The sequence below is a fragment of the Monodelphis domestica genome, chromosome 6 (genome assembly GCF_027887165.1).
Source record: "Monodelphis domestica isolate mMonDom1 chromosome 6, mMonDom1.pri, whole genome shotgun sequence".
Lineage (NCBI taxonomy): Eukaryota > Metazoa > Chordata > Mammalia > Didelphimorphia > Didelphidae > Monodelphis > Monodelphis domestica.
Window position 1 is genome coordinate 8,925,575 of NC_077232.1, and position 10,725 is coordinate 8,936,299.

The following is a 10,725-nucleotide window of genomic DNA, read 5'->3' on the forward strand; positions in this document are numbered from 1 at the left end:
GACCCCTCAGCCCCATTTCTCCCTGCTTCTTCACACCCACATCCCTCCCTCCCGCTCATGCCTGCTCTCCCTGCTTCTGTTAGGCACCCATTTCTCAGATCCTCTCATCCCTGTCTTTGACCCCTGGGACACCCCTTCTCCCGGCAGTCCCTGGGACCCTTCCTGGGATACCTCACCTCCCTTATCCTTCATCTCTGACCTCTTCCATATCTCCATTTTTCCAGAGCCCCCTGGAAGCCCTCTCTGACCACCCCTTTATGCTGGCTCTGATCCTCTCCCATTTCTGGGGCCCGTCTCTCTGACCTCATGCAGCACCCCTTTGGAGTTCTTTCACCCACATCTGGGAGGCATTCTCCCTCCCTCCCCGGTCCTTCATCCCCTCCTCAGCGTCCCCTTTCTCCCCACATTCCGGCTCTTTTCCCCTCCCACTGGTGGTGCCCTTAGCCCAGGCGTCCCCAGTGCCAGCCTTTACCCCAATTTTGGGTCTCCCAGACCTCTCCCCATCCTCCCACCCTACTAGTTCTACCTTTTCTCTTCAGTTCTTCTCTCTTCCCTATGCTGACCCCCCCTCTCTATTCTACTCAGGCCCCCATTTCTGCCCATCCCAGACTGTGCCTTAAGGACCCTCAGCCCAGCTCTCTCCCTCCGAGCCTCGGACTTGTGCCTTCCTGTCAATCCTGCCTTCTCCCTTAATTCCTCATTCTCCTCCCAGCCTTATTAATGACTGCTCTCTGGTCCCCCCATTTGGTACCACTTTTGTCTTCTCACAATCCCGTCCACATCCTCATCTGTCCTCTCCACCTCCGGGCCCCCTGCACCATTATCCTCTGCCCCTTCTCACTCACCACATCTCGGTCCCCTCTCTGCTCCATCCCTGTCACTTCTCCCTCTTTCTTTGTCTCTGGCCCTCCTCCATCTCTGCCCCCTCTCTTCCATTTGAGTACCCTTTCTTCCCCATCTCAGTCTCCTCTCCTCTCCCTCTGCCATTCTCCATCTTTGCCTCCCCAATTCTCCCTCCTCACTCCTATCTCACTTCCATCTTTCCAATCTCTCCTCCATCTCTGTGCTCTCTCTTCCCCTCCTCTTCTCTCTTCCTTTCCCTGTCTGTCTCTCTTTCATTCTTCATCTCTGCCCCCTGTCCCTACACCCACATCTCTGGCCCCCATTGAATGGAACTCCCCATCATCACAATTCCCATCTCACTGTCCTCTCACTCCCTCTCTGTCCCCCTTCATCATCTCTGGGCCTTCTCCCCTCATTTGTCTCCTCTCAATCCTCTGACTCCTGTCCTTGCCCTCTCCTTTCTCTGCCCCTTACACACACACACACACACACCCCCTCCCCATGTCTCTGTCCCCTTGTTCCTTCTCCATCTCTAACCTTTCACAATGCCTATCCCATGCTCCCCTCATCTCCCATCTCTCTTTACACCCTGTCCCACCTTTCCTTTATCTCTGGGTCCCCTCATACCCTCTCACTGTATTCTTTCGCCCAAATCTCCTTGACTCTCACTCTTACCCCATCTCTGTGCCTCCTCTCTGGCCCCTCTTGACTCCATCTCTGTGCATCTACTTTCTCACCAAATCTATGCTTCCCTCACCCAACTGTCCCATCTCTGTTGCTCTCCGATGTCCTCTCCCTATTTTCCCACCTCCATGTCTGTCCTTCCTTCCTCTTTCTTCTACTTTTGTTTCCTTGGTTTCTCCTCTCCATCTTCAGGGTCCCCACCTTGCTCATTCCTCCATCATCCCCCCCTTTGAAGTCCCTGCTCCTTTGTCACTCTGCCTCCTCTCTGCCCCATATCTCCTGTCCTTCCAGGTTCCCATGTGCTTCCTTCCTCTCCTTTGCTCTTCTGCTCCCATTGCCTTTTCTTTGCATCTTTTCCCTTATCTTCTACCCCCAATTTCATTCTTTTCTCCCACTTTGCAACCCAGTTCTCCTTCCTTGGTGGAATCTGTTCCTTCCATGACCAGTTATGGTCTTCAGAATGGCCCAGTAGACACCCCAGGCTTCTTGGCTTGGAGAAGGAAGAGCGTGGGTAGGGAGAACAGCATGGGATGGGATGGGATGGAGGGCAGGAAGCCAGGCATTTGAGGGGGGACCCCAAGGATCTTGGAAGCAAGTCCTGAATGGGAAATGGGGGTGGTGGGCCAGGATGAATGAGAAGATTGAGGGAAGTGAGAGCAAAGGTACCCAGAGCTGGGAGAGCCAAAGGGGAGAGAACCAGGGTATTAGCACCTTCATTTTCAGGGCTGGAAACATTGAGGCCCAGGGAAGAGAAGGGGCTTGTTTCTCCTGCCCAGATCACATGGTTACCTGGAAGAAGAGACAGAAGAGAGATGGTGAGATGGAAGTAAGAAAGTCAAGAAATCAAAGAAGATCGAGAAAATGGAAGATGCTGGGGGATAGAAGAAAGCTCTAGAGGAGGGAGGCCCTGGAGGAGATGAAGGAATACTAAAAAGGGAGGAGAGAGACAGACAGAGACAGAGACAGAGACAGAGAGACAGAGAGAGAGCCCACTGGGGGCATGAAAACCAAGGCTTCTGTTCTGGATTGAGCCTTAACTAAGTTACCACCTTTCACTTGAGACTCCACCCCAGTGGATGAAAGGATGAGCTGGTCTGGGAGGCCTTTACCAAAATAGGTCAGGCTTCCCTTCTATCTATCCTGGCCCTTCCTGGGATGAGCCAGAGGGTTTCACATTACAGTGTGGGAAATCTCCATGAGTGTGCTGCTTGTTGAGCCTCTCTTTCTTCTCTCTCTGCTCCCTTTCTTCTCCTCTCCTCTCCTCTCCTCCTTTCATCCCCCCCATGCGTTCTTCCTTACTCTCCCCTTTTGTCCCCCTCCCAGATTTGCTCCCTCCATCCCCACCCTTTTCTCCAGTTACATAACACCTGTATTGACCTGCCAGACACTCGCTGGCAGCTGCTTCATGTTCTTGTTGCTGATTTGGAGGATGGGGAGATCTAGCACCCCTGGGTCCTGAGGATGGGGGGAGGGTGGCTCCAGAGGAGGAAGAGCACCTCACCTGGGCAGAGGGCCTCCTTTGACCCCCATATTCCCCCTTCCTCATTCATTGCCGTTCTTCAAAGAAGTAGCCTCCGCTGGGCTCTGCCTCAGGGACATCCAGAGGTCCTGGCTGGCTGTGGCATGGCTCGTGCCTCAGTGGGGGGGGGGGGGGGTCCAGAGAGTACAAGGCTACACAGATGGTTCCCTGGATTGGGGAAGGAGGGCACTAGCCACCCAGAGATCCCCTCTGGGGTTGGAGGTCCCAGAGGCCTAATGCTCAGGGGACCTGGCTGCGATGGGGGAGATGGGTAGGACCCTGCCCTCTGCAGTCGGAAAGGCCGGCTCTTCTGGGAGGCCGTGGCTGGGGAGCTGGTTTCCAGGGGTGTGTGGACAAGGGGGCAAGCGGGCGAGTGGCTGAGGTTAGAAGGTGCGCCGATGGCTGGGCGACTTCTGGTCCAGGAAGGCTCCTGGGAGCCCTTGTCCCCTTGCTGTCAGCAGACTAGCTCCTGGGGGGCTGGTGTGAATGTATGCGCTGTGGGGCCGCTTGGGCAGAAGGTGGGGAGGGTGCTCCAGCTCACGAGGTCGGCTGCCTATTCTTGGAGGAATGTGGGCTCTAGATCAAGGAGGTGCCGGGTGTGCTGGGTCTTTGGTAGGAACTCTGCATAGATCCGGGCTTCGCCAGGGCTTTGGCTCTGGGCATGGCTGGCCATTCAGCTGGAGTGGTAGATGGGCTGCGCCTCTGGGCCTGGAGAGTGGGCAGAACTCGCCTGGGGGTCTCTGGGGGGGCTTAATCCAGGGGTCTCTGTGTAGACACGCCCTGGCACACACTCTCCTTGCCTTTAAGCCACGGGACATCCTCTAAGGGCGAGGCGAGAGCCTGAGCTTGTCCCAAGCCTGGCACGAGGGAGTAGGTGGGAAATCACGCTGACTTTGTCTCTTCCTCTGGAATATGGTGCGATGGGTGGCCCCCGCGGGAACAGCCAGCCTTCATCTCTTCCCCCCACAATGTGACAGACGCCCCTCGCCTTTAATGGGCCCCGCCCTGGCATCATGAAGCTACTGCAGCAGGAGTACTTCAGAGGCTTTGCTGGCACCGGCCTGAGGGGGGGGTTCAGGACCCCCGGCCAAGGGTGGAGGAGGAGAGGAGTGAAGCCAGAGGGACGGGCTGTGTCCTGTGTGTGTTGTGGAGGGGGGTCTCCCTCCCTGTCTCAGGCTCTAGGGCTGGCCCTGGCTTGGCACTTCTCACTTGCAAACGGATCTCTGGGTCTGCCCGGACAGTTGTCTGAGCACGTGTGTGCTGGGGTCTGTGGCTGGGAGCTCTTTCTTTGTGTGGAGCTGGGTGTGTCCGGCTCTCCCAGCGCCCCAGGAGAGGGGCCGGGCCGTGGGGGCTGTGTAGGGCTTTGGGTCGCTATCGTGGCAGAGGCGGGGAGGCCACATGGCAGGGCCCGGCTCTGGTCCAGGCCTGGGTGGGCCTCGGGTGCCTTCGGAGTGCCCCATCTTGCTCGGGCTCTGAGCTGAGGTTTCCGGGGCCCCAGGGTGACAGGGGAAAGGGGCATTCTCCCCAGTTTGGGGGATGCTCAGAGGAGGACCAGAGAGGATGGGGGGCTCTCCCAATCCCACTGTGGACACCACAGGATTAGAGGAGGCCAGGAAGGCGTCTGAGCTGTCCACTGGGAGAGGGGTAGGAGCTAAGGCTCTTGGGGGAGGCCCAGCCCTCCCTGCCATGCTGGACTTGCAGTGTGTGAGTGGAGGGAGAGGGAGGACTCTGGATATTAAGGTTGCCATGGAAACAGCTGCTTTTCCATCGTGCTGCAGTGAGAGGAGCTGAGGGGCTTGTTACCAGCGGAGGCCTCTTCTCCCCACTCCTCCCTGCTGTCTGTCCCCTTGCTGGCCTCCAGACTCGGGTGGTGGCAGCACAGAGGGACCAGGGTCACCGGCTGTAGCCAGGCCTCCATCTTAGCTGGGGGCATGCTGGGAGTGGGAATGCAGACAGCCACTCCAGGCTCCTCCCCCAGCACGGTCCTTCCAGGGGCTCTCAGGGTCCCATTCTGTGCTACAAATGGGGGGGGGCAGGGAGCCCTCACCTGTGGTGCCCGGACCCCAGGGTGCAAGCCAGCTCCATGCTCCCTGGGGGCACTTTCCACTGGAGCTGGAGCAGCTGCTGCCCTTTGGCTTTTAGCTTTTCTTTCCTGCCTTCCCAGAGGCCCCTTTGGGTCCGGCCTGAGGCTTTTGCTCCACCCTTGTTGGCCTGGATCAGATCAGTAGGGTCTCCCTCCTCTGATCCACTCTGCCCGGCCACCCCCCCCCCCCCAGGGCCCCTTAGAGAGCCATCAAAGACTAATTATTTAATTAGACAGTTTATGACTCTCATCTGCTGCCATCATGGGCCAAGGATCAAAGATGGTTCCCTTTGGGGGCGCCCCTGGCCTAGTCAGGCCTCCCTGAGCATAACCAGGGCATCCCCCCACCCCAGAGAGCCCAGGCAGCCGCAGGAGGGAGCATGGCAGCTAATGGGGTTTATTTTGGGGCTTGATCGTTAGGGACCTCACACCCGCCCCCGGCAGCCGGATGGTGCAGAGGAGAGGGAGGGAGAGGTGGGGTGGGGGCGGGGGAGCCTCAGCCTCACAGCTCCGGCCGCCTCTCTGCCCCCCCTATTGGCCGTGGCTCCCCAGCGGCCAGAGAAGCCTCAAGCCCCGACCTGCCCTGGGGGGAGCGGAGGCAGAGCTTCCCGGCTCTGAGACCCGGAGACAAAGGGCCTCGCTGGCTGGGGAGGGGAGCTCGGCCAGGTGTCCTGGCACAGGGTGGGCCAAGCCAGCGGGGAGGGGGCGGGCAGAGCTGGCCAAGCTGGGAGGGAGGCTGGCTGTGTGGCCTATGAGTCAGAGCCGAACAAAGCCCCCTGGCGCCCTGCAGCTGGCTGGGCCTCTTGGGATCGCACACACCTGCCTCCCCGACCCCCCCCCCCCCCCCGCCGCAATGTCACCTTGGATAGCCCCCCCCCCTCCCGCCCGGGCTCCGCTCCCTCCCTGGAGACCCTCCGCCTCCGGGGCCGCCTTCTCCGCTCTCCTTGGCTGGAACTAAAACGAGGCCGCGGCTGTCAGCCCCCCGGGCCCTGCCGCGCTGACCCAGGGTCTCCCTCCCTCCTTCTCTCTCCACAGCCGGGACCACCTACATCTTTGGGAAGGGCGGGGCGCTCATCACCTACACGTGGCCCCCCAATGATCGGCCCAGCACGCGGATGGACCGCCTGGCCGTGGGTTTCAGCACTCACCAGCGCAGCGCCGTCCTGGTGCGCGTGGACAGCGCCTCCGGCCTCGGGGACTATTTGCAGCTGCACATCGTAAGGACACACTCGGGGCTCCCTTCCCTCCTCTCCTCCCCCTGCTGCCCCGAGGCTCTGAAGCCTGGCCGCGCCCTCGGGGAAGCCTCCAAGGGCCCAGCCCAGGGGGGAGGGAGTGGGTTCGAGTCTTGGCTTGGCGGCTTATGAGTGGGCATGAGGCGCGCTGGACCTTGGACTCTGGCTGGCCTTTGTTTCCTCCGCTGAGGAATGAGGGGCTGCTGTCCAGCGTTTCCGGTCTGCCCCCTCTGGCCTTAGTCCAAGCCCAGCATCAAATGTGGCGCCATTGATCCGGGGGCTGAGCTCGGCACACGCCTTGAAATCCTGTTCGGTCCAGGATCCTCAGCCCCCAAACACGATTCCCTCGGTTTTCCCCAACCCCAGACAAGACCTCCTTGGCTCCTGCTGGGTGACATTCCTCTAAGCCTCAACTGCCTCATCTGCAAAATGGATCCTGCTGAGCCCAGATTCCACCCCTGACTTGTTCCTTGCCTTTGCCTCATTGGAGACTCCTGGCCCAGGCCCTGGTCTTAGATGGGAGGTGGACGGTCCGAGGACAGGAAGCCCCTCCCCTGGAGGAGGCGGGGCTTGGACTATGTGCCCTAGAAAGGCCCTTCCAGTTGACCCTCAGACTCCTGGGTTCTCAGAAGAACTCTCAGAAAAGGCCCCCTCCTGCTCCCAGGCACCTGACAACTGCAGCTATGTCATCCCAAGGGACCTAGCATCCCTGCAGCCTGCGGAGGGGAGGCCTTATTCCCATTTTACAGAGAAGGAAAGTGAGGCTCAGATGAAATGGCCAGTGTCATGAGGTCGGCAAAAGCCAGAGGTGGGATTTGAATCCTACTTATTCCAAGTCCAATCCTCCTTGTGCAACACTGTTGGATCCAATGTTCTCAACAGCCAGGGCAGTATAGGAAAGGAGAAGGAAGAGAAGATGGTCCTGTGGTCAGAGTGGAACTGGGCAGGCAGTAGCAGCTGATGCAAACTAGGCTGGGAGCTGGAAGGGGAAGGGAGGGGGAAAGATGAAGAAGCTGAATTGAGGGAGGAATCTGAGGGCTCATGGGAGGAAACGGGTGGGGGAAGGGGTGGCGTGTGTGTGTGTGTGTGTGTGTGTGTGAAAGATGGAGAGAGAGAAAGAGAGAGAGAAAGAGAGAGAGACAGAGATGGAGAGAGAGAGATTAAGAGAGAAACAGAGAGAAACAGGAGGGAGAGGGAGAAACAGAGAGAGGGGGGAGAATCTGTGAGCCTCTGTGGAGGGGCGTCCCAAGTGTGTGCATCACTGCCAATGTGGTCCTGTGATAGACTGTCTAACCGGTCATGGTGTATGTGTGTGTGTGGGTGAACCCAGGGGTGCCTTCCTGAGTGTGTGCATGTTATAGCTCCATGGCTGACCTCCGGGTGGGACTCTGGGTGCCCAGAGGGGCTGGGAGGGCTAGTAGATTCCCCTGGTCCTGAAGAAGAAAGTGATTTCTCTCATCCATCCCTCTAGGTCAGTAGTCAGTCAGTCAGTCGGTCAGCAAGCACTGATTCTGTGCTGATTCCCAGGTGACCCTCGGCTTTCCCATAGGCTTCCTTATGGGGCTGGGGGTGAGCTGCTAATTGAGTGGCTAGGGTGGGGGGCTAAAGATGGCAGGGGAAGGGAAGGGGCACAGGGGAGCCATCCCAAAGTGGGGAGCGCCTGAGGGAGGCAGAACGCCTGGGTCCCCTCCCGAGGGGTAGCTGAAGGGACCCCCCCCCCCCCAGTGACACATCGGCTCCCACGACGGCTTCATTAGCTGCTCTGGGAGAGCAGGGAGGCGGCAGTGAAATAAGAGGAAAGCAATTTGACGTTTCTAATAAAGCGTCGCTCCACTTTGCCAAATTAATTTTGACTCCCATAATTATTTGCTGTAGGAGCGGCCCGCTCTCCCCACCGCTGCCTAATGAGGTAATTGGGGAATTAGGAATTAATGACTTTAACAGAAGTGACAACTGACTTCACGTCAGGAGCCGCACTGGGGAACTGTCTCCCCCAGAGCTCACGGCTGGAGAGGCGACGCTCTCCCTGGGAACCCAGGAATCCGGCCTCCCACCTCCCCAGCTGACTGAGCTCTGGGCAAGGACTTCCCCTCGTGGAGTCTCAGTCTCTTTATCTGTAAAATGGGCAGAGTAAAACCTGTCCGTGGGGCCGCCCGCAGGGTTGTTGCGAGGGGCTGGGACCCCGAGGGGAGCCCGGGGTTTTGCAAACCTTCCAGTCCTAGACGTGCAGGGTTAGTGCCTTCCCAGACCCGAGGCTTTGAGGCCCTCTGACCCTTAACCCCTTTGGCCAACCCTGCTCAATCCAACCACATCGGCTAAGCATTTATTAAAGCCCTCCTGTATGCACTGAGCTGAATGCTGGGAATCTGGAGCTGCCGTGGGTCATCCTGGCACCTGGGACAGCCTCAGCCAAAATCTGAGGGTGGGCTCTGGAGGGATGGACAACACAGCTGCCCCACAGGTGGGGCGGCTCCTTCTCCTCCCCCAGCCGGCTCGATTCTCCCAGGGCCTCGCACTGGCCAGCAGAGGATGGCCAGCGGGCTCCCCCCTCCCCAGGCCAGACACCAGAGGGACGCCCCTGTTACAGCGCCAATTCTTGCCCTCAAGACACTCACATTCCAAGAGGGCCTCCGAGCTTTGCCCGTGGCCCAGGGTGCTGTCCTTCGGACTTCCCATACTGAGGAAGGGAAGCCAGGCGCCATGGTGCCCCCCAGTTCTTGTGACAACCATGGCCAACATTTTTATGACGCTGTATGGTTTGCAAAGCATTTTACTGACATAATCGACGCCACCCTCACAACAGCTCTGTGGAATAGCCGCCGTGGTCACTGCCCCATTTTACAGCCTGGGAAATAGAGCCTTAGGGAGGTACCAACAAGCAGCAGAGGCAGGATTTGAATTCAGGTCTTCCTGACTGGAAGGCCTTCGCTCTGCCTTTTCTGCACCCAGCTTGGTTTCTCCCTGGAGATTCTAATTCAGGGCTAGCTCCTGGAGCTGGATGAGCCCGGGGGGAAGGGCTAGTCCAATCCCATCCTTTTACAGATGGGGAAATTGAGGCTCAGAGAGGAGGTAGCAACTTGTCCAGGGTCCCAGAGGTAGTAAGGAGCAGGAGCATTCGAACTCATCCTCTGACTTCAAATCCAGGGCTTTTCCCATTGCAGTCCCTGAGATTTATCAATGACACTATCTGAAGTGCCTCCGATTCCCTGATCTTAATGCATCTAGGAGGAAAAAGTTCAAGCAGGGAGGCCAATCCAGCTCCTACACTGGCTGAGGGAAGGCTCTAAGGACCAGAGGGGGGACAGGACCAATGGAGGGTCCTCGGGACAATGCAGTCAGAGCCTAGAACCTCCCTGTGACCCGAGGAAGCCTTATCTCTGTTGCTTTTCCTCTCTCTTAAGTGGAAAGGGGGAGGGGGCCACGGTAATAGGAGGAGGAAGAGGGGGAGACGTTAGCCTGCATTGGGGTGCTCTTGTGGGTGATGTGTATGACTGTGTATATGGAGGTATGACTGCTTACAGCAGGCTGCTATTGGGGTGTACCACGAGCTCCCCTCAGGAGGCCTTGTGATGGAAAGTTCTGTGCCTTGGAGAGGGCAGCAGAATCAGTAAGGAACAGGGCTAAGTGTTGGGGAGAAGGAAAGAAAGACGGGAGGGTGGGAAGGAGGAAGGAAGAGGGGGAAGGAAGGAAGGAAGGAAGGAAGGAAGGAAGGAAGGAAGGAAGGAAGGAAGGAAGGAAGGAAGGAAGGAAGGAAGGGAGGAAGGAGGAGAGAGTGAGGGAGGAGGAGGGAGGGAGGGAGGAAGGAAGAGGAAGGAAGGAAGAAAGAAAGGGAGGGAGGGAGGAAGAAAGGAAGGAAGGAAGGAAGGAAGGAAGGAAGGAAGGAAGGAAGGAAGGGAGGGAGGAAGGGAGGGAGGAAGGAAGGAAGGAAGGAAGGAAGGAAGGAAGGAAGGAAGGAAGGAAGGAAGGAAGGAAGGAAGGAAGGAAGGAAGGAAGGAAGGAAGGAAGGAAAGGAAGGAAGGAAGGAGGGAGGGAGGGAGGGAGGGAGGGAGGGAGGAAGGAAGAGGGAGAAAGGAAGGAAGAAAGAGAGAGGGAGGGAGGAAGGAAAAAGAAGAGAGGAAAAAAAAGGAGGAAGTTGGTCCCTTTTCTCATAGAGCTCATATATAATGGCATGACAAGGCACAAGCAGATTAAGGAGGATCTAGGAAGGTTTGTAGAAGGTGGGACTTAAGCTAGGCCTTAGAGGAAGCCTAGGGAGCTAGGGCAGATGAGGAGGGAGAGAGTTCCAGGGCTGGGGGACAGTCAGAAAGAATGCCCAGAGTTAGGAGGTGCAACTAACTCCCTGTGCTAGGAATAGCACGGAGGCT

General features: G+C 58.0%; 1 protein-coding gene across 36 annotated transcripts in view; it reads left to right on the forward strand.

The window, feature by feature from the left end:
- The window catches only part of NRXN2 (neurexin 2), a 173,916-nt gene that overhangs the window by 115,951 nt on the left and 47,240 nt on the right, over window positions 1–10,725 (forward strand). For all 36 annotated transcript variants that reach the window (XM_056801461.1, XM_056801462.1, XM_056801463.1 and 33 more), the window contains one exon: window positions 6,165–6,346. In XM_056801461.1, coding sequence (XP_056657439.1) covers window positions 6,165–6,346 — 182 coding nt within the window. The remainder of the gene's footprint in view (window positions 1–6,164; window positions 6,347–10,725) is intronic.